Below are 26,931 nucleotides of genomic sequence, written 5' to 3'. Positions count from 1 at the left end.
AACCACTTTGCTATACGAAAGTTGCATATCATTTTGACGACAATTTTACCTTCTATCCATTCGATATCAATACATCTGATGAAAATGCGAATTATTAAAATGTATTAGCTTGGATATTCTGATATTTACGTAAATATTGCACGTAGACAGGTAACGACTGTGTCGCACACATTTTACCAAAATGTTAATAGTTTTCTTAAAACTAATGATACAAACATAATTTTGCAGAATAATTAAGATGGTGATGTTGATAATATAAGTTATTAAAATCATGATGTCACCTAATATGTACGCTGTAGACGCTGATTTACAATGCAAGAATGGAGGTGTAGATAAGCCTTAACGTTAGGAAAATAGACCATGTCCATGACACATTTTGTAAGTACATTTGGATATTTGAGATAATTCTGAATTATTTATTCAAAATTTGAACTAATTTTTGGATAAGTGATTTTAATATTAAAATGACTATACTTAAAGGCTGATTGTCTAAGATATTCATTAATTCCCTTTACATATTTTAATTGTTAGTCAAGATTGTGTATTTCAATTATATATCGCCAAAAAATGTCTCATTTTTGCGATAAGCATGGCTACATTCGTTCTATGGCCGTAATTAACTTCTTCCTGAATTCATGTCTAGGTTGTAAGAAATACGATTCAATCCCGAGCCGATCACTGTCGATTGTATGACCTTTTGTTTGAACTCAATCGGAATAGTCTACGGCGCATGCGCAATAGCAAGTTGAAAAAGAAGATGTCAGATGCGAAACAATCGAATCGCGGTAGAAAGCGAACTTTGACCGACTCTGCTAGGAAAAGGAATAAAAATGTTATTTCGGCCAAATGGAACAAATGTAGGATATATGTGGGTGACCAGTACGATAGGTGGAACGAGTTGAAGGACGCCTTACGTGTAGAAACACACACTGAAGTGGCAAAGATTTTGCTGGATAAGTAAGTTCACAACCAACACACAAGTTTTTTTTGCCATCTATTCACCCTAAAAGTATTTTTACATCCTTTTAAATCTTATTTACTGTATAAAAACGAGTACAAAGTAATTCTACATCGTTCTTACATCTGGAATGGTGCAACACACGCTCTTAAACGAGAATCGTCGTGTGTAAACAGACGAATGTAAAAGTAACGAGGCCATCCAAAGGGGAAATATGTGTACCGATTGAAAAACACCAAACCAAGCAGCCTTTTTCGTTTGAAAACATTTTTTAAAAACAAAATGCCGTGTCACTTACAATCTGACAAAAAATACAAATATAAGATACTTATCTAGAGAAAAAAACGAGGGGGAGGGGCAGTAAACTGCACCACACCACAGTGGCACACATTGTAGAATCCCAAAATACAGAAAAATAAAAATAGAATGATTAAATCTTTGTACATAAATATTAAATTAAGAATTTCCTTTCAAAGAAGAAACTTTAGAAAAACAAAGACTGATTTAATTGTCCATTCAACATTCAGGAGTACAGGATTCAAGTTACAATGTAAATAGGGTTAGTGTAAAAGAAATAAAGGTAACAAAATACTGAGCAGAGCAATGCAAAAATTTCTTTGGTGCAAAGTTCTTGGGAAAATATCCATATCTTTATACGCCCTATCCCTGTTTTTCCCAATGAATATTGTATTATAGGTGTTCGATATGTGGTTATTCATCGCGGTTATGTTCATTAGATTACGTGTCACGAGGTCGTAAGTCACAATTTGAAAATGTTTGTTAATAGAGCTGTTTGGTTATGTTGAGTTAACGGTCTGTGTTAAATAAAAACGATTTTAGAAATAAGCTTTTATATCATTTGTAAAAAATATTTTTGAACAAAATTTTAACATGAGACGTAGTTTATTGTCAAAGTTCCAATGGTATCGAATGTATAGCTATGTGTCATAATGATAAGTTGACGCTCAAAACGTCACAGATAATTACGATAGTTATTGAATCAAAGTAATTCAAGAATGCATTTTTAGAAATGTGCACCTTTTGAATATTATTTACGGAATGTGCAAATCAAAATTTCATCGTAACAAAAAAACATGAGTTGATGTTGTTAAAATGTGTTTGTTTTTGAGACAATCTACGGAGTCAACACTGACTATCACACCTTGCCGTAAATGTATTATGTTAATTGAAATTGAATAACTGTTTCAAAATCAATCATCCGTATAGATTGATATTAACAAAAATGAAGAAATTTTATGATGTTTAATTAGTGTGCATATCTTGAAAAAGTGTTTTCTTTAATTTAAAATATATGCAGTCTAATAATTACAAAATTCCAACAAAAATAAATGTCAACACGTTTTGTCACAGACGTAAAAACATGACCGTTTTGACGTTACGATGGACATGTGCTTGTAATTACAACTCATAATGATATTTAACATTGAATTAAAACATATATTTGTATTTAGATAAACTCAAAAAGTTTTATAATGCATTGGTTATGTATACAAGTACATTTTCGTGTTATATTTTCATATTACAAGAGACACAATCACATGCACATTGACAGCTTCTGATCGGATACGAATGAGTAAAGAGTAAAGAATAAATAAGGGAGGGGGAGAATGCAACAAACAAAATAATGAAGAATGTAGGCAAAGAGAAAACCATTAAGACACACACACAAAACTCCGCAAATGATAGTGGATCCAAACACTATTGCCCAATTCCAGGTACAAGTGCTCAACCATAAATGTAAATTTTTGTCTTAGAAAGGGGACTTCAAATAAAATTATACATTCATGTAACTTTGACACATTCTAGCAATACCATTGACATGTAAGAAAATAAAAGAGGACCTAATACAAATCCTTTGATGGATTCTAACATGCAAGTTTGAATTAGACATGTGTTTCTATGCAATGTACCATTTTATTTCTGTTTAGATAACTTTAGAGGAGTTTTAGCAATTTATCACTAACTCTAAATTTGTATCTTAATAAGAAGCCCCTTATGCCATATATGATTAAATGCCTTTGACAAATCACCATAAACCATGTACATGTAGCAATGCTTCCTTTTAGCTTCTAAAAATTACATCCTAATCGCTCTGTTAACTTAGGCATGGACCGAGGTAACTATTTATATAAGGCCCACGAGATGAAGCTGCATGGACAATTTTCGTTCATGCTAATCATATGAAATCAACAAATGGGGAGCATCATTCTAGTCCGGAGGCGGATTTTTTCGTGGAAAATATTTTGTTCAATGCTGGTGTTGTAGCATAGAATTTCCCCCCGGAAAAACGGGCTCGGAATAGACAATCCCCCGGAAAGATGGGTCTGGCATAGAATTTCCCCCTAGGAAGAATTAACCCGGGCCCAATTTTTCCCCCTAGAAAAAACCGCCTCAGTATAGAATTTCCCCCTAAATGACAGTACGCTTCCCCCCTTCTTACATTTTAGCTATGTATCCGTTTCCAGTTCTTTTACTAGAAGTATCTTGCTTATCTAAACCCAGGAATTCTTATTCTTATTCTTTTAATTTTCAGCAGGGTCTTGTGTTTCACAATCATCGTCTTATTTTTTTTTCTTCAAAAAATGAAATTCTGCAAATCATGTAATGGTATATCAAAATTCATTCATACATCTCAAGTCCTTGCTGTTATCTACTAGCATCTAATATTTGAAATAGTGAAGTTGGGAAGAAGTCAATGTCTTTTTAATTTAAATTTCGAATCTAATTGAACGGTTACTTTTATTTATACCGTGCATCTAATTTACTTTTTAGATATTTTAATTGTATATCTTTTAGTCGACTTTTTAACGAAAATCCCTAATGATATTGACCATCGTTAAAGTATTTTGGGAAGCATATTGTATTTACTATACGCAATTCAAAGTTTTCGGGTAAACCCAATCTCCAAAAAAATTCCCTTATTTTATGAATATCGTAATATTAATGCACGTATACATATCTATTTCATTAAACTATAACAATTTAACAGCACAAATTTGTTTCTTTTTTTTTAACTTTTTTATTTTGATAACATGTACCTCTTTATAGCAATAATAACAAATTCAATTGATTATTATCCTCAATTGCATGGGTTTGCTTCATTCTATATTTATCAGAAAGCTTCTACATGAGAAGAAAAAGATTCCAATCGATGAAATCCGGAAACAGGAGGGGGGGGGGGATTCTTTACCAGACCGGTTTTTCCGCCATGGGGGAAATTCTATACTGACTTTGTACAGAGGGGGAAATTATATGCTGGGACGCTTTTTCACCCTATGGGGAAGATCTATCCCGGGGCCGTTTTTTCGGGGAGGGGGGGGGGGGTCTATGCTACAATACCGGCACGTAGCATCGTTTTTCAAAGGGTGAGCAGCCGAAGAAGATTCGGATAAAGTTTTTGAAATGCAAACCAAAATTAAGGGGGGTGGGGGTGGTAGGTTCCTCATAAGCCAAACCTGCCTCATATTTCCCCAGGCTTTAATTAAATGAGGGTGGGGATTTATTCTTCACTACATGTCTTCACATCACAGCTTACACTCTTGTCATTCACTTTATTAGAATGACGTATAGTGGGAAGGGAGGGTGGGGCAGTCACCCAAAACATCTTCATTTGAATATAGAAATAACAGATATTGATCATGGTCAAAAGAGTCTCCCCCCCTTTTTTTTTGTTTACGTGCCTGCATTGCCAAACAATCCTTTATAATTCAAGGTTAACCAGAAAAATATCTGTAATTGTTTTTGTTTTATCAATGTTATATATGTATTCTAAAAACGAAATGGAGAACGAAATTGTGATTTTGGAGGATGTACATGTATGCATGTATTAATCTCACAATTCACTTCAGTGATGTATTGTTTACACATATATACATGTACACACCCATCATTTATAGTATTAGAGGCAAGCACTGAATTATGGATAGTAAATTTCACTTAGTCCGCATGCATGCATGTAAGAATTAATTCATACTCAAATCCTCGTAGCATGCTTATATTCAATATTTTATTTTTCTAAATTAACAGAAATTGTATATAGAAATGATACCTCGGTGTAACGGCGGTTGGCGTGCTAGTTAATCACGCATACATATGTACCAAATTACATAATTCTAACTATTCCGTTTTATTGTAGTCATTTTAGATTAATTTACAATTATTGCATGACAAATTACTGAAAATCACAAGAGGAACGAAAACATTTGGAAGAGTTCATTATGGGCTTTTCTTTTAAAATATTGTGATAATATATTCCTGTTGGTTTAAAACAGAGAAATTATGAAGATCACAGAGGAAATATAGACTGATTCTGATGAAGTCGCAAGTTTAGTTTAGCCATTATGATTTACCTAAGTATAATGTCTCAGGAAAAATATCTAATTCTTTTTATGCTGCGTTCGCTTCAACTCTCATACCCCTGTCATATCAATTTTTTTTTTCATCAAAACTTCTTATAACGTAAATCAGATTATATCGATGTTATGACGTTGCGTTTTTAACGTCATTTTGACGTTACCAAAATTGACACCAATAGCGTGTGCGACGTACCGGGTTAATTAGTATCCAGATTTTCTGCAACTCGTCGTAGTTACTTCAGTGTGTATTTCTTTACGACAAGTTTAATTTTTCGTGAATAACATGCTCAAACAAATATGATAAAAGTTGTTAACCAGTCATCGTCATATGCTGTTCCACTCTTCCTCTAAATATATCTATGATCATTTGAACCGGTGTTGTAGAGTGACCCTTCCCCCATAATGAGACTTCCCCCCGGAAGCCTGGCTCTAGAATGAGCCTTCCCCGGAAGCCTGGCTCTAGAGTGAACATTCCCCCTGGGAGAAGGTTCACTCTAGAGCAAGAGAACCCCTGGGGAAGTCTCACTCTAGAGTCAGACTTCCCCGTGGGAAGACCTACTCTACCACTAGTTGTAGAGTCAGATTCCCCCCATAGCAGGACTCCCCCCTTCATTTATTCCAGGTAAACTACTATCACTTTATGGAGATTGTTTAGATACCAATACCTTTTTCAGTAGGACATTAAATGATTTTGCTTAAGTCGTTCATTAAAATCAACAGAAGAAAACAGTGAATAAAACACATTGGAATTAATATGTCAGTTGGTGGACCCATAGACCTTGAACTTTGTCCCACACAATATCTATGCCTTGGTTAGTTTTAGAAGATTGAAATTGAATTGAGGAAATTTCAAATGTATGTTTCTTCTCTTCTGCGTACAAATATCGGTTATGCTTTTAAACTTGTACAACTTCAGGTAGGTACATGTAGGTAGGTAGGTATAGGTAGGTAGGTAGGTAGGTACGTATGTAGGTACGTACAATGTAGGTAGGTAAACTAAAATTTCATAGTTTGCGCAGGAGGGGATGAAAGCGGGGGTGACCCTCTAGGGCGAGACTTCATTGGGGTTTTGTGGCTCTACAGTGAGTCTTCCCCCTAAGGGTAAGGTTCATTCTAAAGTAAGTCTACGGGGGAAGGCTCACTCTAGAGCCAGACTTCCGGGGGAAGGCTCACTTTAGAGCCAGACTTCCGCAGGGGGAAGGTTCACTCTAGAGCCAGACTTCCGCGGGGGAAGGATGGCTCTGGGGGGAAGTCTCACTATGGGTGTAAGTCTGGCTCTCTAACACCGGCATGACGTTTTAGTGAGAAAAACATTTACGACGGTAATATGACCAGTGCTAGATGATTCAAAGAGAAGAAATGATGGATTTTGAATTAATTCAATGTTGTTTATTTGTGTTTGAATGCATAATGGTGATAATTGTACATTGATAAAGTGGCTTTTTTATAGAATCCGAAACAGTGACACGTGAGAGAGTTATTTGGCGTGGATTTCTACTTTCACTTTTGAGGATGCTGTAAACGGACGATAGGAGGGAAAGTTGCACATTTCCTCGTTGGATGATTTGTGTAACATGTGTGGACGTGGATGTCATTTCAGTGAGTTCACTTGGATTTAAGAGGGTGAGCAAAGGCACAAAGAAAATGTTTCCTGAGTATAGAGTCTGAACAAAGGATAGTGCATCATTCCTGATCAGGCAAGTCTAGTTTGTTCATTTATTTTATTTTATTTATCATATCTTTTTCTTCTTTTTTTTTTGAATTAATTTTTATTATTTATTGGTTTCCAATATTACAGAAGTTGAAGTGCCCATGTTTAACTCTTTATGTGTATGTGTATTTGTTTAAAAAAATTTTTTTTCGGGGATGGGTATTATCAGTTTGTGTAGAGTGTCAATTCTGTGTATTGCTTAAAGATCAGTACCAGTGTCCTAATGTTGAACATTGGGCAGATATGTAAATTGGCACTTGGTTGGTCCATGCAGTCCTCCTAGACATTGACAGAGCTTTCCAACGGAGACTGTTTCTCCAAGTTATGCGTAGAGTGTCGGCCATATATCTGTGTCTGGCAAGTACTAGGTTTAGACAGCTATCTTGCTGAATCACGTGAAGGAAGGGATATAGACTTCCTTTGGAATGACGTACATACTCAATGTTGCGTCCCTTGTGTAGACCCACATCTTGAAGAGTGACCTTGACTTTTGACCTTAACCCCATTTTTAAAGGTCAACCACCTAAGACCTTGTGGATGACAAAATGATTTTGACCTTGACCCACTTTCAAGGTCATTCAAGATCAACAATCCTAGAATATCATGTGACTGCTCCTAAAGATGTAGATGGAGCTTTATGATAAAAAATGTCATTTTTCAGCCCCTATTTGCCCCCTGGAGCCAATATGAAAATTCCGAAACCTTATTGCACATCTACAGGACATTACTATTCGGCTCCTTGAATATCATGTGACTACTCCTAAAGATGTAGATGAAATTTAACTGATAAACTTTATGTTAGAAAACGTCATTTTCCAGGCTCTATTTGCCCCCTGGGGTCAATATAAGAATTCTGAAACCTTATGGCACATCTACAGGACTTTGCTATTCAGCTCCTAGAATATAACTTGGATTACGCTATAAATGAGGACACAGTTTTAGTGACAACAACCCGGAGGGATGGACGGACCGGGATAAAACAATATACCCGAACTTTCTTTAGAAAGTGCGGGTATAAAAACGTGATGGAGTAACTCTGCTGTGGGGGAAGATCTACTATATAGCCATTTTTCCGTGGGGTAAATCTACTATGGGGGAAAGGCTGTTATACAACACCTGTGTTAATTCACATGTAATTACAATGGCATTGTCATGTCATCATGGTTTGTCTAATAGTGTACAGCTAGAATAAATAAATCTGCCTATATAGATTTGTCAGATCGATTTAAACTAGCTGCAATAATGCACCCCTCTCGGATTTTTTTTTTATTTTGAAAAAGGGCTACAACTCCTTAGGATTTCCGTAACGGTGCAAATGCGGAAGTGATTCACTCCCGCAACATTTTCGATCTTAACATTTGCTGACGTTCTGTGCGTAAATAAAGTTATTTTCTATGTTTGTTAGTCAATATATAAATTTACAACCTGCAACTTGCGAATTGTGGGGCTCTATTCTACCGTTTTCAACGATTTCGATATACATGTATTCCAAATTTTCGATTCATATTTGTGCGCCATGTATCACAGACACCTGAAGTGTGGATGGCCTGTGTAGATCTTATGTACATGCCCCCCCCCCCTTCCCCTTCAGAATGAAATTATGTTCATACAGAACCAATTATTTATCCCAAATATCTTATTTCTCCACCGATCGTCCCCAGAAGTCGTTCTGAATAGCCAGTTTCTACCTTCTGTGAGTTTTTGAGATGACCACTTGTTATATACTAATATATGAGTATTAAATTTCATTAAGTTAAAAACGAACACTAGAGTGTCAATTCTCTCTGCAACCATATGATCTTCCTTTCTTTGTCGGAATGGCTCGAGTAACTTCATTTTCGCGCTGATTGTCAATGTTTAGGTTTTCCAGTGGATCCAACTACGAGATTTCGAGGTAACAAGCATGGCGGAACAGACAACGAATTTTGGATGCTGTACATAGTATTTAATGAAAAACACCTTTATTAGACATGTTCGAGCACAAAGTTGGTACTCCTTTTGGTGTAAACAACATTTGAGATTAATATATGGATCTTATTATCGGTTATTTATCAAATTATTTTGCACCATTACGGAGATCCTATGGAATTGTTACCCTATCCCGAAAATGTCGGAATGAAATATAATCGGATAGGGCTACGCTATTGAGGTAATGTAAACCATTCTCGGTATTGAAACTCTCTGTCCAGGTCAGACACTAAAATAAGGGGTTAGGTGGGAGGTAGGGATCATTTGACAATGATGGTTATTTGTTTTCTAATGGAAATAAAAGTATATTGTTAGGTGACTGGTCCCTCACTATTTTAATAGTAGTAGTTAATGAAGAGAATGCAACCTTGAAAGTTATGAAGAAAACCCATTTAACGAAATATACGACTCCCCTACTTATATTTGGGGAAAATGTGGAGTTACAGAACGCCATTCAGGATTTTGGTGATAGGGGAAACCCTTGCTTTTTGGTTTTTAAATCATTTATATATTAGTTCTTTCTTGTCAGATTATTTGGCAAATTCTCTTACGGATGCCCCCCTCCCCTTTTGGAAAAAAACGATGATACGTGCCTACCCGTTCAAATCATGAATCCACCCCTGTATGTATATTCTCAACATTCGTCCTTAGTCGGGTTGTTGAAGAACACATTCTTGTCATTGTCTGCTGGATGTGAAGTAACTTTGACCCCTCACAGGCAAGTATGAACAGTGATCCCCCAGCCCCACTGTTTTCATAACGTACTTTTCTATTCTTACTGGTTTCATATGCAAATTCAGATATATAGGCATAATGTTGCTAATTTCCCCATTCACATTTTGTATAGCAAGAGTGACTGATTGTGGAATATGCACATGGAACTGATGTAGTCAAATAGATGAATACTGTAGATTGGGAAATAATCACGATGGTTTTAATTTCACTATGTTCACGATTTATCTTTTTTCCGCGAAATTAAACCCATAGTGAATAATGAAGTAAAAATATTTGAATGCGGCTATAACTAAAAACAAAGAGAGATAACTTTTATTTTTGTGAACTGGATACTGTGATCAGCTGAAAAAAGAAAGTATTGAATAGTTACATCATTTAACATATGAATGCGTACACACAATATGACATTATATACATGTACTTTTATACTCTTAACTGCTTTTACACTGCAGGTCGCATTCAATTTGCACATTGTCATTATATACCGGCTTTTTCAAAATCCCTTGCTATTAGTTCCTTGTCTTGACCCAGTATATCGGTCGCTCTCACAAGCCATTTAGCGTGGATCGGTTTTATTTTCGACAACCGCAAGTCGATTTTAACATCCTCAATGTCGACACCTTTTTCTAGAGAAGTTTTGATTTCGTTCGCATTGTATGTCTGGAATTCGGATTTTAAAAGCGTTTTAAATCGTCCGTTAATCTGAATATCAAGAGGCTGCAGGTTGTCCGTACACGCAGCGGGGACGAACACCACTTTAATTCCCTTTTCCTCCATCATAGCAAGTAAGGCTTTATCTTGGTGAGCTTTATAAACATCAAAAACACACAATGCTTTTTGCCTTAGGGGCAAATTCAACTCGTCTCGCACGCGCTCAACATAGGGGACGATGATCTTCTCAATATATCTATGCATTGTTTCTACATTGCTCCAATGGTTTTCACTGTGAAATATATCCCAGTCTTTAGGAAAGTTGTATGAGGGGTGACATTTATCGGTGAGGCCCTGATACAAAAGTTTGGTAGGGGGCAATACACCAGACTTTGTTACTGCTAATACCGCAGTTATTTGACGCTTGTCGTCGACACCTTTAATTGGGACCTGCTTAGAACCTAAGGATAATTGAGAAGATAACTAATCTTTAAGAAGTGTTTTATCCTTAAGTAAAATTACTCCCCTGCCGCCGGCCATCACAATCCGTGAATTAACGACACCCCCAGCCACCCGTAATTTGCGAACGTAAGACTTAACCAGATCATCGTAAGCTCCAAGTTTTAAAGGACGACCACTGGGAGAGTGTGGATATTTTAAGTCCTTTGACTTAGTTGGGCTGTTAAAGTAGAGTTTCTAGATACTTCGAATTGTACTCTCGTTTACATTTCGCCCAAGAGTTTGACTGAAATGGCGGGCGGTTTTTGTGGGTCCATTTTCAACACAGTATTTTGCCATTTTGCTCCGCGTTTCTGGCGAGTAACTGCCGTATTCTCCGCGTTTTCGTTTTCTTGTAGGAGTATCATCATTTTTTTTTCAATTTCCTTGTTACATGTAGTTGTAATCTGCGCCTCTGCTTCGTCTTCAATATGGATTGGATTTGGCAAAAGTGGGGAATTTGGGGGTTTTATCCCAAGCTTTCCGTTTTTCATCCAGTTTAAAATGGACATGTTAACTTTCCTATGGCTACCTTGGAAATGAACTCATTAAATGACCACAGAAAACGTAAGTTTACTCAGCAGTTGATACTACTAGTCGCAGCCCGAGGGTCATTTCAGTGACTCAGTGGACATATCACCGAGACTGAGCGCGCGAAATTTAAAAAGTAGATAATCCTATAGCGTGAAAATAAAACCATCGCGATTGGTACCCTTGTAACAAATCGTGAGATTTTAACAACGTGGAATTAAACCAACTTACAGTATTTCACCACCACCCCCGTCCCCACCTCAGTACGATTTTATTTCGAATAAAATACTCCTGTTTTCTAAAATTTCTTCTATTGCTTGTCAAGAGTTTTCAGTTATGCAAATGAGACGTCAACGTCTACTCAGGCTGATCCCCTCTCTGAAAAAACGATGGTACTCCCCCCCCCCCTCTGAAAATTAACCGACATCCGCCCCTGCATTCCTTTCTAATATATAGTTTTCAAATAATTGACGGATGCATGAAAATATATGTACATTGTTTGAACGATAATAGGTTCTACGAAGTTGGTCATCCCTTCCCAACATTGATATCATCTATACGCGCTTACCTTGTACATGTAAAAACATTAGAGTGCTAGCGCCACATCGATGAACGCGGATTGTTTTTCTCTGTATACCTTGGACATTAGGTGAGAAATGAATTGTAATTTGTTATTTTCCATATTTTTCTCGCAAATTTTGCGATTATGAAATAACTGATAATTGTACTCGAAATGTTTTTATCTTTGTATTTTACGCAGAACTAATTTGATTTTCCTTTTTATTTGAAATCTCCATTAATTTCTCACCGAAACGTAGCATACGACTAAAATCAAAGTCTTTCGTCCTTTACGTTATGAAATAGCATATTCAAAATGTGTACATAGTATCTCAAAATTGATCATCTCAAAAAGCTTTCAGAGCAGAAACTGAAAATTAAAAACGAGTTATAAAAGTGATGTGCGGAGAAAACACAAAGTTTACAGAAATAATTGGTTTTATATTTATTTTTTCATTGTATAGAGGGAGTACACAGTAAGAGTTATACCAATCTAATGAAAATTACATCCTTTGATTCGCTCATTTACGATCGCTTCACAAAGTTGAAGCTGAGGTATCCAAATTTCGTGTTGTAATTTTAAGCGCATATGCAAGCGCTGTTACGGCGCGTATGGTCGCCTTGGCACATTCGGTCGCCCGACGACAATACGTGCGGCACGTTTGGTCGCCGACGACCATTCGTGCGGCACGTTTCGTCGCCAGCGACCAAACTTGCCGCACGTATCGTCGCCCGGCGACCGAATGTGCCATGAGGATGGACACAAATGGTCGTCAATTTTAGGCCATACCCAAGCACGAATGGTCGCCACCGAAGACCCCTGTCCCAAACCACAACTTTACTTTTGTTTTGCAAAAAGGGTTTGTGTTCATGTATGTATGTGTTCGTTCGTGTGTGTATTTGAGTGAAAATGTGAGTGTGCGCGCGCGTGTATGTGTACATGCATATGTGTATATATGTGCGTGTGTGCGTGCGTGCGAATGTGTGTGCATTCATGTGTAATAAAGTTTGTTTTGCATTACACACGCACGTACCTGCACACATTTGTGACACAAGTCCAGTACGATACAAAGCCAACAAACAAAAAACTGGACATTTCTGGATGGAATTTGATGGGAATTTATTTTGCAAACACACGAGTTGCAACATTTTAGCAACACAATACTCTTACATATCATCCTTATGGCATTTATTCCTCTTCTAAGATATCTCATTAATTTTATCAGACATCTTATAAAAGACATTAAATATCTTAATATGTTTTTTTATACGAGGTATCTTATATAGTATATAATATATCTCATAACATTTATAAGATGTCTTATTAACGTTTTTGATTTAAGATATCTCATTAACTCTTATAAGATATTTTATAACTTTTATAAGGTATCTTATGAAAGAAATTTTATAATATATGTCATATATTTTATACGATATTTTGTAAAACATATAAAATATAATATATTTCTTAAACTTTATCAGATATCTGATATTTTTCTGAGATATCTCATAAATGATTTCTTATAAGATATCTTATAAACTCTAGCGAACAACTATATCATTATTCTATATCTAACATATCCATAAGTATTTAGTAAACGCTAGAAATAATCCGATAATCTTCAAAGCTTATAAAAATTAAGAGGTATTCCGCATAACTGATGATCATAAACAAAGTAAGTTTCTACAATGTTTTCGCACGGGGGCCTTTGATAGCTGAACTATCACTATAGCAAGATATAATTCTCTATATTTTCTCATTTAATTAATTTTGATAAAATGTTAATATTGCAATATTTTGAAAGACTTTGATAACATTAGATCGATATTGGGGTCGTCGTTTTAAGTTGATTGATTAAAGATACTATATGTAGTTTTGCGCTTTATAAATGAATGAAATACTAATAATGATAACTAGACACGATCTCGTTGCGAGCAACGAGTAGGTCTTCCGTCCGGTTTCTGACGAGAAAAGATCTTAACTGTAATAATTCAGAACAATATACAGATGTCCCACATTACGTAAACATGAATTTATATTCTGGTTAGTATATCTAGAACATAATGTAGTGAGTTGCAGGTGTAAAGTCTTGTGTAGTGAGTTTCGAAATTGTGCGTGTTGATTTATCTGGACTAGGAAACACGATGTGTACATATTGCTTCTTTCAAACAACAACAATCGATATTGATTAAAGGAAAGCAGCATTTCTGAGTGTCTGTTTTGTCAATTCTGAAGGTAGAACATGTACAGAGCGATATCCACAAAATTTACAAATCAAGTATTGCAATAGAGGAATCGTCTAGTTAAAATGCATACACATATATAATAACACTGTCCAAAGTATTCTGTCTGTACACATTTTCAATACACTTCTAAGTACATGTGTGCATACCTTCAAATTAAGAAACATCATCAAAGGAAACACAATGTACCTGACATAGGTGATTTCATACATCACATTCCCCCAGCATTTTCCATTGCTAGATTAAGTACATGTGTATATGTCTTTGAATTCAGAAATATTCTTATGATAGGGAAATACCTGATATCGATGTTTTCCATACATCATATTCTCCCAGTATTTCCTTTATTTCAGCTGAAAGAAAACAGATAAAGAGTCATTTAATATTACCCGTCATATGCAAGTGTACAATGTACATGACTTGCCACGACATCAAGTGGTTATGTTCTTACTATTCTAATACAGTGCCCATTATAACGGGGTTTTTTTTCGGATGACTGACGCCACATTTTTAAAAGATTAATCAATACATCGAGTGCACTGCTGCCATGAATAATTCATTGCAATGGGGTGGGTTCTATATTTAGAGTGTTTCTACAACGCGGAACGGAAAACGAAGCAGAACAGGAAATATTATGCGCAATAATGCTATGAGGAGGTCATCATTTTGTAAAATCGAAAGGTTTATTATGAATAACGGAAGCAGAAATTACAGGGAGAACAGGACGTCATCCACACAATGCACCGTTCAATATACTTCTGACATACTAATAGATATGTATTTTAAAATCATTATAACTTACAATGAAAAGTATTAAGAAAGCACTTCTGGGTACCAACCGTTTTTCTTAATATCATTGCCTGCCACCCCCCTCCTCTTCTCCCGATTGTGAACATGGGTTTTTTTTTTAAATAAAAGAAACACAATGAACGGGACTTGAATTATGATTTAACCCCATTTGAATTATATTGCTTTAATCTGGCTGCCACCTTAAGATATTTTATTAGCCTATCCAACGAACCATAGGTTTTCAACCCTTCGTGAAAACAACATTAGAGGTTATGAAATAAATATTTCAACAATTTTCCCCAAACATAGCATTCTTGCATTGGACTTTTTTTAATCGAACTAGATATTTTAAAGACAATTGAGCCAACATTTCATTTTATTTCTGCACCTGGAATACTATACATGTATGTACCATACACAATTTTAAAGCGATCGTGTTTGATGTGTAAAATGTTTGCTTTTTGTGATTGATTTATGTAAAATGAAAAGTCGTACATGTACAGGTATCCTGCGGATTAGCGTTAACACTGAAGAGATACAGCGGAAACAAAGATTGAAACATAAGCAATGAAAACTAAGGTGACGTTGCGGACCCTAGTAAGAGGAATTAACAGATGGAAGGTGAAAATAAGGACCAGTCATCAATCTCATAACTCCTATACACAATATATAAATGTCGCATGTAGTTGAGGGTAACATTGAAAATTTTCACCCCGAGAAAACCATTGTCAACCGAGGCGTAGAGGTGAAAATTTCCAATTTTATCCTCAACTACATGTAATATTTGTTTTTTATACTAAAGGTTATATAAATAATAAAGCAGAAAGACTTACGTCTGTTGACATTTGGTCAATCACTGTCATGCAACAGTTCGTATATCAATGCGGGTATTCGTGTTTATTACGCACGCTCTAGCAATCGAACTGTACACGCATAAATTTGACGCGTGTGGTCATGTTTTATAACATTACCCGTTGTCAAGTAATGTTACCAGTTGCTAGATACTATCTCCCTGGAGCATGTGCTTTTTGTTCCCAGAGGGTAACAATATGTTATTTTTTTCAAATTATTCTCGACCAATCACATTCTAGTATTTTACATGAAAGTAGAATAATTCAAAATAGAGAGTTGGGCAAACACGGACTCCTGAATATACCAGAGGTGGGATCAGGTGCCTAGGAGTAATAAACATCCCCTGTTGACCCGTCATACCCACCGTGAGCCCTATATCCTGATAAGGTAGACGGGGTCTATTTCATATTTTATTCCACATTGTATGAATTAGATCATAGGCTGATATATATTTGATTTTGATTGGAATTTAAAGGTCATCACATTATTAATTGATTTTTTTTTCACAGTCTAAATGAAAAAAAGATATACTCCTCCTAGGCACCTGATCCCACCTCTGGTGTGTCCAGGGGGTTGTGTTTGCTCAACTATCTATTTTGTATTGCTTGTAGGAGTTATGAGATTGATCACTCTTCGTTATGTCCACCTTGCATATATATATATATATATATATGTATATATATATATATATATATATATATATATATATATATATATATATATATACCTGACTATTCGTTTTTAAATTAGTTAAATTAAAAAATTGTTTTCTACCCCAAACACTGGTGTAATTTTTCCACATAACTTTATACACTGGCGGTTCTGGGCCATTGGGCTTTACACTATTCTAAATTCTGAATGGCTTGCACATCGCTGGGATAATGACATTAAAAATTACCATATAGCCATTAAGGAATATATCCAATTGTGTTAGCAATGAAGATATGGGGGAAATAAGAGACAAAAAGGTTTTGATTATGTCAGATAATATGGCTGTTATCAAAATTATAAATAAACAAACAGCAAAAGAAAGGGTCAGCATGAGGTTTATATGACGCCTTTTACTTGTAACTTTGAAATGTATAATACATTTCAGATCAGAAATCATTCCTGGAAAATACAATAATAACAGCTGATCATTTATCTAGTTTTAAATCCCCAGAACCATTTCGTGTCGTATCTACGGAAGCCCATTAGTGCAAACCAAAACTAAATAAAAAACGAAATTATTATATAAAAAACGAAATTATTAAATAAAAAACGAAAATATTAAATAAAAAACCAAAACTGAATAAAAAACGAAATTATTATATAAAAAACGAAAGTAATATATAGAAAACGAAATTATTATATAAAATACGAAATTATTATATAAAAAACGAAATTATTAAATAAGAAAAGGAACATATTGTGAACTGATACATGTAAGTCATTCATTCTACATGACACGGCAAAGTATTCAGTACTTGGCATAAACGAAGGCCACCTGGCACCAGTTTTAGCAGCCACACTGGTACACACCGTATCACACCACCGAAACTTAATTAGTGTAAAATCAAGTGATTGTTGAGGTACCTGACTGATGGGAGCCATATATTTTCTTACTTATACACGGTCAGTTAGCCTATGATATCACACCACTCTACACAAACATGCAATTTGAGGAATTAGTGACTGCAGTAGAAACATACTACAGTAAATCGAACAAATCTGTCTATCCAATAAATACATCATTCACTGGCGATCTGAGCCTTCTCTTCAGATTAATTTTGGGAAATAATACTTTTAAATTTAATTCAAAGTTTATAAACAGATATTTGGATGTGTTATAAGGGTCTAAATGCTCCCCATCTGTATGCGATATCCGACTACATCAGACAACCAAGGATTTCCAGGTAAACATCGCATAACGTACCAAGTGCGTTATCATGACGATGGCTTTATTTTATTATATTCGTGGTGAAGAAAAAGAAATCCGGTCATGATTTATTCGCTATAGCAAATTCTGCTCATCAACTGCTTAAATTCACGTGTGAAGTATCTGAAAATAAAATGCATTTCTTGGGCAGTACGGTGAATAAAGGAAAGTGATTTGAGGCAACTCGCATTCTAGATTTGAAAACGTACATCAAACCTACAAATTGGAACGAAAAAGTGCACACAATCTTTCAGTTTATAAGGGATTTATAAAAGGTGAAACTATTTGCCATATTTACTGGTAAATTTGCCGACGAATATACCACTTTATCTTAGAATGTAAATTACTATCCGTTCTACGGAAAGAATTTTGGATTCCTAGATATTGTCATGTACCAAATACACTGAAATGTAGAGAGTTAATGACAACATGAAACCTAAAACAGTTTTTAAAAAAAAACAACTATGTATATCCATAAGTTAGTCTGCTGTCCTTCCTAAGATGTATATATATTAAATTATATGCATTATGTCCTCCACCTTTATTTTGTGCTAATGCGCATACATGTGTATGTATTAGTTATATACTTGTACCCTTGACAATGTTGTTTAAATACTAACTTATATATTTATGTATCTCGTGTACCATTGTATGAATGATTTGAGTGAATAAATTAATTGAATTGATTGAAGAAATTCTTAAAGATTTCAAAACAAACCCTCTAAAGAGGGGCTATAGTAATAATTAGATCAATAAAAAAAGTACAAGTGGTACTTGATAACTACGATCGAGCCACCTCTGTTATCGGGTGTAAATAAAAGCAAAAAAACCGGGTATACCCCTTGTTTTTATCACCAAATACAACCTATAAAGCAAAAGCTTTTAAATTAATGGCACACCCTCGAGAGAGACAAAGACGTTTCCTCTGTTCTACATTGTACCTATAGTGTGGTTCATACCAACGCAATAAAAATTTAAGGGATATGCTCACACATTCATTTCAGAATAATCAACCTGCATGATAATTGTGAAGTGCAAATAGACTTCTGATGAGGCGGATCTGCATGCAGCTAAACTTCAATCTATCGATCAATCCAATCAATTTGCTCAATTTTCACACCGCCGAAACACTTAATTAGTGTAGAGTCAAGTGATTGTTGAGGTATGTGGCTGATGGGAGCCATATATATTCTTACTAGATTTATGGGGGCTAGTGTTGAAGTAATTTTGGAGAAATCGTACTACACAAGCGCGCGCCCTTCTATCAGCTTCATTAACATGCAACATTTGAATTTCCTGCAAATGAGGTTGGAACCTATTTTTCAGTTCTCCCCAATAATTTCTTCACTCTCAATCTCCCCTTCATTCAACTTCATTGCTCACCTGTTTTAGCATATGTTATTCTCCAAATAGTACTTTTACTCACATATCAGCTATGTACATACAATCATAAGTTTATCGGATCTTTTTCTTGGTTTAAATAAAATAGTGCAAGAATATCACTAGTATGCCCCCAAGAAAGACACAAAACTACCAATAACCAGTCCCTTTCTACTAAAGTTAATCAAGGGTTTTCAGATTTCAGTTCACAATCTACATTATAGACTTCTTCTGAAGGCAATTGTCCTCCTTGCTATTAATGCATTTTTACGCTAAGGTAAATTAGTAGTAAAATCAAAATGATTGAAAAGCAAAGTTATTGAAACGGATAATTTACAGTATCATTTGAATTTTACCAAAAAAATAACCTTCTGCATTTATTGTAGTATTACCGAATTTCAAAACTAATAAGTCAAAAGATTTGTTTCAGAACCATTTTAATGAATCAAAGAATAGTGGCATGTACCCCTTTCAATCGTAAATAAGTTCTCTTTTTCAATTCATGGGAGGTGAACCAGTTTTGTATGCTTTTGTATCAAAACACCTTCACAACACAGTCTGTTCGTTCGTTTAAATCCAAATCTGTATAAAGGACATATCTTTAGAATTGGGGCTACAACACATGCTGTGACAGCAAGGGCTTATCTAAAAATTGTATTGAAAAATGGATAAACAAAACTCAGACGTAGACATACTCAGTTACAACGGTCTGCTGTAAGTCAGAAGTCAACTGCTGTGTGCATGCCATAATATCCTTTAACAAAATATTTCATCATTATGATCCCTGGGGGTCCTTTAATTAGCGAGGTTGTTAACTGCTACATGTACATACGTGTACAATCCTACGTTCTAGTTTTGTCAATGGAATATATTATATACCATCTGTTGTCCATGTACATGTAAACATACGTGTAGGAGTAAAGGATTGCACACGTTACCAGTCAACTACCGCGCATCGTTATCAATTCATTCATCAGTTAAATTAGTTTTAATGAATAGTGCCTTCTGCTTCATATACATTGAAATAATCTTTGTGTTGTTACATGTGTCATTCAATCATTCAATGTGTGTTTAAATCCTAGACTTTAAAAATTGCAGAACTTTGTAGCCTAGCTAAGATCTTCGGGGCTTGGGTGTTAGCATTAATGAATGTGCAATGTTTTCATGAGCTATATTTATCATGCTTAGATTATTAAGGAAATATCCCTTTTGTTTTCTTTTACTGCGGTAGCCTAGCCATATCATTAATATTACACAATACAGCATTATTGCAAATAATTGCATTTATGGAATATGTGATATGATTTTAGGGTCTGTTTAGGTTAATAGATAGTTCTTTCAGCCCAGAGACATGCACAACCATCATTACGTCACGCATTTGTAAACAAACATTGTAACCATCATAACTAGGCCTACATGTCGAAGAAATCTCCACACCCTACATCCCCATCGTTTTCCATGCAACTTTGAGGTTAACTGCAGTAATTTTATTATATCTCCTTTTTCATCTTATTTTAGAATTGTGTGCCAATTTATGTGCCAATGTTTGTACTATTGTATAAAACAAAAATATATGGTTCAATATGGTGGCAGATTTTTTTCTTACTACACAGCTATTTGGTGGAAACAGAAATGTGTTAGATTATTTTAGCCAAGAACTGTGTAATCATGAAAGGCGATGACAACGAACAGTGATTGATCTCGCATATATTCATTGACTGCGTCAAGGGCGACCATCCACTTTTAAGATTCGAGGCTCAAGTTTGTACATAGTGTTCTCCCCCTTCTCATTATATACAATATATATTTATTGTCATTTAATGAATTGTAAATTTTTCACCCAAATTTGCATTTCTTTTCTCCTATAACTGCGGTAGCCAAGCGAGATCACTAATATCAAATAAGGGTTATTGAGGGGAAATTAAATTCTATCATTCTATCTATTTCTAATCCGAACACAATTCTGTTCCTGATGAAGTGGAAATATCCTTTTATTATAATTATTGATTTAGAATTGATACGAATGTATATATATTATTTCCAAATTATTAAAAAAAAAATAGATTCAACTCTTATCAATGTATCACAGTGAAATTAATATTCGGTAAATATTGGAACAGCTTAGCAGGGTTGTACATTATATTGACATACTCTGTACATATTATTGATGTAAGAAATGAAGGAGGGTCTACTTTTGTGGAGGGAAGTGTTTCTAAAAAAATGTTTATTTATACAACAGAGACAAATGTCCTGTTTAGCGAGCCAAAGATGCATAGAATTTCAGAATCCCGCGCCTGTTTGACAGGTTTCACACTAATTGAAGCTATTCTTAGCACATTGATTTTGACTACGGACCCACCTGTTTACCCGATCATTATATAGGTCTGACTGCGGGTTTGACCGGTCGATAGGGGATGATAATTTGAGGCATACTACTAACAAACAAGTTAATGTTACAAGGATTTTAATAATCTCATTTTAAGGCAGCATTATGCAAATTATATCGTGTTTTAACGATCTAATTTTCCAATACAACTTGTCATTGCGTCAAATGTTGTATGACGTGTTTCAGAGCAGTTGTTGGCCCGTTCTTTATACAATCATTCTGACTACGGATTATTCCGTTTACCTTATCCCTTTTGGTCGACTCGCTTTAATATTACTTGTTCAGTTCTAAATATAAAATGATTAATATATGCCTTATATTATCAGGTTCACGGTGAATATAACCGGTCAACAACGGATAGTTAATCCTGCTAGGCACCTAATCCCATCTCTACTTGTTATTCAATTTATGGAACGTTAACTACAACTGACTAGTAAAGTATCTGAGAAACTAGCATTCACAACATAATATATATGTCTGTCAACAACAGGGTCGTTAGTTTCCTTTATTATACAGCAATTGAAGCTTTTCACTAGTGCGTTAACGTATTTCCTCTGCAATAGACAAAGAAAATCAATGAAGAAAAATAATGTTATTACAAATTGTCTTACGGTTTGCAGCTCTGTTTCTTTGCTCAAGTTGTACTGGGATATTAAACTAAAACTTTTTAAAATAAGCGATGAATGATTGATTGAATATTGTGTAAATTCACTCTCGAGAATATTTCACTCATATGAAGACGTAACCTTTGCCGGTGTAGGTCTGCAAAATTTAGGTATGTGCTCAGCGCCTACGGTCTTTGAGCAGCGAGCTATCTTTATCCTACTGTGACACGGAACCTCGGTTTTGTGATGTCATCCGAAGGACCCCCCCCCCCCATTTAGTCTCCACTTACGATAAGCAAGGGGTACTGAAGACATATGCTAACCCAGATTCACACGGGAAAATAAGAGCTGAGTAGCGATTGATAGTTAACTTTATACGTGATAGACAGTGGCTAATTAATCCTGCTAGACACCTGATTCCACCCCCGTTTGTTATTTAATGTATGGAATGTGAACTACTGCTGACTAGTAAAGTTACTTATTAGTTAGAATTCACAACATAATACCCATATATGCACCATAACATGTTCTCTACTTTTCATTATTATACATTAATCAATGCTTAGCCTCACTTTGAAAACGTTCTTCTGTTATAGACAAATATAAATCATGAACAAAAAGCATCTTATTACAAATTTTGTCTTACGATTTGTAATTGAGTTTCCTTTTTCAAGATGCACAGGGATTCAATATTAAAACTCTTAATAATAAGCTATATGAAAGTTGACGATAACGAACAGTGATCAATCTCATAACTCCTACAAGCAATACAAAATAGATAGTTGAGCAAACATGAACCCCTGGACACACCAGAGATGGGATCAAGTGCCTAGGAGGAGTAAACATTCCCTGTCGACCGGTCACACCCGCCGTGAGCCCTATATCTAGTTCAGGTAAACGGAGTTATCCGCATTCAAAATCAGTGTGCCAAGAACGGCTTAACAATCGGTTTGAAGCACATCAGACAGCATTTGACCCAATGATAAGTCGTATTCACGAACTAGATCGTTACAACGACCATATAATTTGCAAACTTCTGACCTCAATCGAGACTGTTGAAACCGCTTTACCCACAACTTGTTTGTCAGTAGATTACCTCCATTTAAAAACTGACTATACGCAGAACAAGCTCTTGCATATCGAATCAGTTGAGATACCTGTATATAAATACTATATGCAGGTGATAATGGAATATATATATACAGTTTAATGTATGACAGGTACAACGAAACATTTCAGCAAATTTGTACAAACAAATGTGTCACTTTTAAGTCTCAAATACTTGTCACTCAACCTTCGCCCGACATTCGTTGCAGAACAAGCAATTGCTATATTATGTATATGCATGTATCAACAGGATTGTACATCTATGTTGCAGTGACATATTATAATCATTGTAATTAGAAGATAATTTGAATTTCTAACAGTTTCTCCTTCATCATCGACGTCATATATTTATGTAACATTATTCCGTTGACATGAAACACATTATACAGATTTGACCCAATGCAAGGTTCTACCGGCAAACCAGATCGTAGAATAGGTTTTCCGAAATCATCACTTTAAGCAAAATTATTTAAACCCTAGTAACATCAACTTGTTTGTCAGCAGGCTGCCTCGATATAGAAGAAAACTAATCATACACGGAATAAGCTCTTGCGTATCGAATTCTCAAAGACGACTGAATAAAAATAACTTCAGCATATGATGGTCCAATATTTGAATTACACCGCCCGTTTATATTTGTCAAAGTGGTTTCTTAAACATATTTTGAACGCTGACCCAATAGAAATGGGATGTATAATTAAACATAATCTGATTTGTACATCATTTAATTTGCCTGAGTAAAAATATATGTTTTATGCGTGTGGGAACGGTCAAGGGGGTCATTGATATGGGCCAGTAACACATTACTTCCCACCTAGAGATTTTTCCACTGTGATTTTCTTAAAGGTAGGCCATTTGAATTTATCAACGTTTTGTAACTTCAATATGACTAACAATCCATTCTTCACATTGGCAATGGGTTTTGGGCTTTCCAGAGAGGACATCGGTGATAATTATATGTAACCTGGTAACTTGGCTTTCAGCTTTATATCATTTATTAATGAACTACATGAAAAAAAGTTAAATTCAATCATAACCACATCGAAGAACGTAAGAAACGAATACAGACTCGAACAATAAACACTGACAACACTAACATACACATTTTGTGTTCCAGTAAATTATAAATACTATTTTATCACCGTGTCATACTGTAGTATTTCATTGACTATTACGATATACTGGCGTGTTGTCTAGTCAAAGAATACTTGAGTAAAAGTCGCGCAGTATGAAAATGTTATCAATCACATGTCTGTCGTTTAATGAGTGCTTCATCCATACGTCACACAAACATGCATACATTTTATATCAAACACTCTACGTGTAACAAACGCTACGCTAAAAAATCACCCTTCCTCTAACAGGTATCAGGATTTAAAACATATTACATGCAACATACACCGCGTTATTAAGCACCCTCCTTGTGACATGTACAAGAATATAATGCATATACCTTCAACAGGTACCGGGAGATTGAACATCGTACCTGCAATATGTAGCAGGTGGGTACTAATATTTCAAATCCCATCATTCCGTAGAATGAACTTCCTCAACTTATCAAAGTTGCCAAAAACATCAACGTGTTTTAAAAATAGCTGTTGAAAACTCTTTTTTTTTTCTTTAGAAATTGTTTCCCCTGATTTCTAAGCTTCTTAAACAGTATAAGTTTTTTTTCAGTCACTGTTTTATTTTGTTGATTTCTAAGAATGTCCATAGTGCACGACATAAACAGTCCGCTAAAATCAACAACAAAAATAGTTATTGATCTTAATTATAGTGTTTCATTTTTTGAATTTTTACAGATATGAAAGGTGAATATATCGAATAGTGATTCATCTCAAAACTCCTATAAGCAATACAAGATCGATAGTTAGGTAGACATGGATCTCTAGACACACCAGAGGTGGGATCAGGTGCTTAGGAGGAGTGCACATCCCATGTCGACCGGTCACACCCGTCATGAGCCCTATAACTTGATCTGGTAAACGGAGTTATCCGTAGCCAGTTGTAATCAAAATTTAAGAGTAGAGTTGATCACAACCGTCTGCCTGTCATTTAGAATAAAGTCTGTACAATATTGCATAATTTTAGTATGCAAACTTTATACATGTACATGTATTCACAACAGCATCATAATACAAAACACACAATTCTGTGCTGAAATCAGCATAAAAACCCTTCTAAATATTTACGAAAGATTATTCCTTTGAAATCCTTGATGAACTTTATAAGTGAAAGGTGAAGATAACTAACAGTGGTCAATCTCATAACTCCTATAAGCAATATAAAATAGATAGTTCTGCAAACACGGATCCCTGGACACACAAGGGATGAGATCAGGTGCCTGGGAGGAGTAATCATCCCCTATCGAGATAAACAATGAATACCTAATCCTGCTAGGCACCTGGTCCCACCTGTTTGTTATTTAATGTATAGAATGTGAACTACGACTGACTAGTAAAGTATTTGATCAGTTACAATTCACAACATGATACCCATATCCGTTCAATAACATGTTCTCTAGTTTTTATTATTATACATTAATCAATGCTTACCTTCCAAGCGTAAACGTTCTTGTTCTGTAATAGACAAATAAAAATCATGAAGAAAAATCATCTTATTACAAATTGATTTGTCTTAAGATTTGTAATTGAGTTCCCTTTTTCAAGATGCACAGGGATTCAAAATTAAAACTTTTAAGAATAAGCTATATACAGTTTAAGAGGTGACAGGTACAACGAAAATCTTAGCAAATTTGTACAAGCAAATGTGTCACTTTTACATCTCAAACACTTGTCACTCAACCTTCGCCCGACATTTGTTGCAGAACAATCAATTGTTATAATATGCGCATGTATGTATCAATAGCATGGTATATTGCTGTAACATATTGGAATTATTGTTTTTAGAAGATAATTTGAATTTCTAACAGTTTCTCCATCATCAACGTCCCATATTTATGTGGCATTATTCTGATGACATGAAACACACCAGACAGCCTTTGACCCAATGATAGGTTGTACCAGCAAACTAGATCATAGACTAGATTTTGCGAAATCATCACTTTAAGCGAAATTATTTAAACCCTAGTAACATCAACTTGTTTGTCAGCAGGCTGCCTCGATATAGAAGAAAACTAATCATACACGGAATACGCTCTTGCGTATCGAATTCTCAAAGACGACTGAATAAAAATAACTTCAGCATATGATGGTCCAATATTTGAATTATACCGCCCGTTTATATTTGTCAAAGTGGTTTCTTAAACATATTTTGAACGCTGACCCAATAGAAATGGGATGTATAATTAGACCCTATGGTGACATAATCTGATTTGTACATCATTTAATTTGCCTGAGTAAAAATATATGTTTTATGCGTGTGCGAAATGTCAAGGGAGTCATTGATATGGGTCAGCAACACATTAATTCCCACCTAGCGATTTTTTCCACTGTGATTTTCTTAAAGGTAGGCCATTTGAATTTATCAACGTTGTGTAACTTCAATATGACTAACGATCCATTCTTCACACAGGCAATGGGTTTGGGGCTTTCCAGAGAGGACATCGGTGATAATTATATGTAACCTGGTAACTTGGCTTTCAGCTTTATATCATTTATTAATTAACTACATAAAAAAGTGCAATTCAATCATAACCACATAG

The 26,931-nt window shown here is 35.2% G+C and overlaps 1 protein-coding gene across 3 annotated transcripts in view; it reads right to left on the bottom strand.

Annotated features, from left to right (window-relative positions):
• LOC125676208 (uncharacterized) overlaps positions 1-26,931 on the bottom strand; it is a 441,312-nt gene that overhangs the window by 373,671 nt on the left and 40,710 nt on the right. For all 3 annotated transcript variants that reach the window (XR_008801283.1, XM_056159101.1, XM_056159100.1), the window contains 2 exons: positions 25,823-25,846; positions 14,530-14,583 (listed from right to left, as the gene is read on the bottom strand). Coding sequence is in view for 2 of the 3 variants with exons in the window: in XM_056159101.1 (XP_056015076.1) it covers positions 14,530-14,583; positions 25,823-25,846 (78 nt within the window). In the remaining variant the exon portion in view is untranslated. The remainder of the gene's footprint in view (positions 1-14,529; positions 14,584-25,822; positions 25,847-26,931) is intronic.

The sequence above is a fragment of the Ostrea edulis genome, chromosome 3, assembly GCF_947568905.1.
Source record: "Ostrea edulis chromosome 3, xbOstEdul1.1, whole genome shotgun sequence".
In the NCBI taxonomy this organism is placed as follows: domain Eukaryota; kingdom Metazoa; phylum Mollusca; class Bivalvia; order Ostreida; family Ostreidae; genus Ostrea; species Ostrea edulis.
The sequence above is the reverse complement of the archived record's forward strand: the minus strand, read 5'-3'. Positions and strand labels throughout refer to the sequence as shown.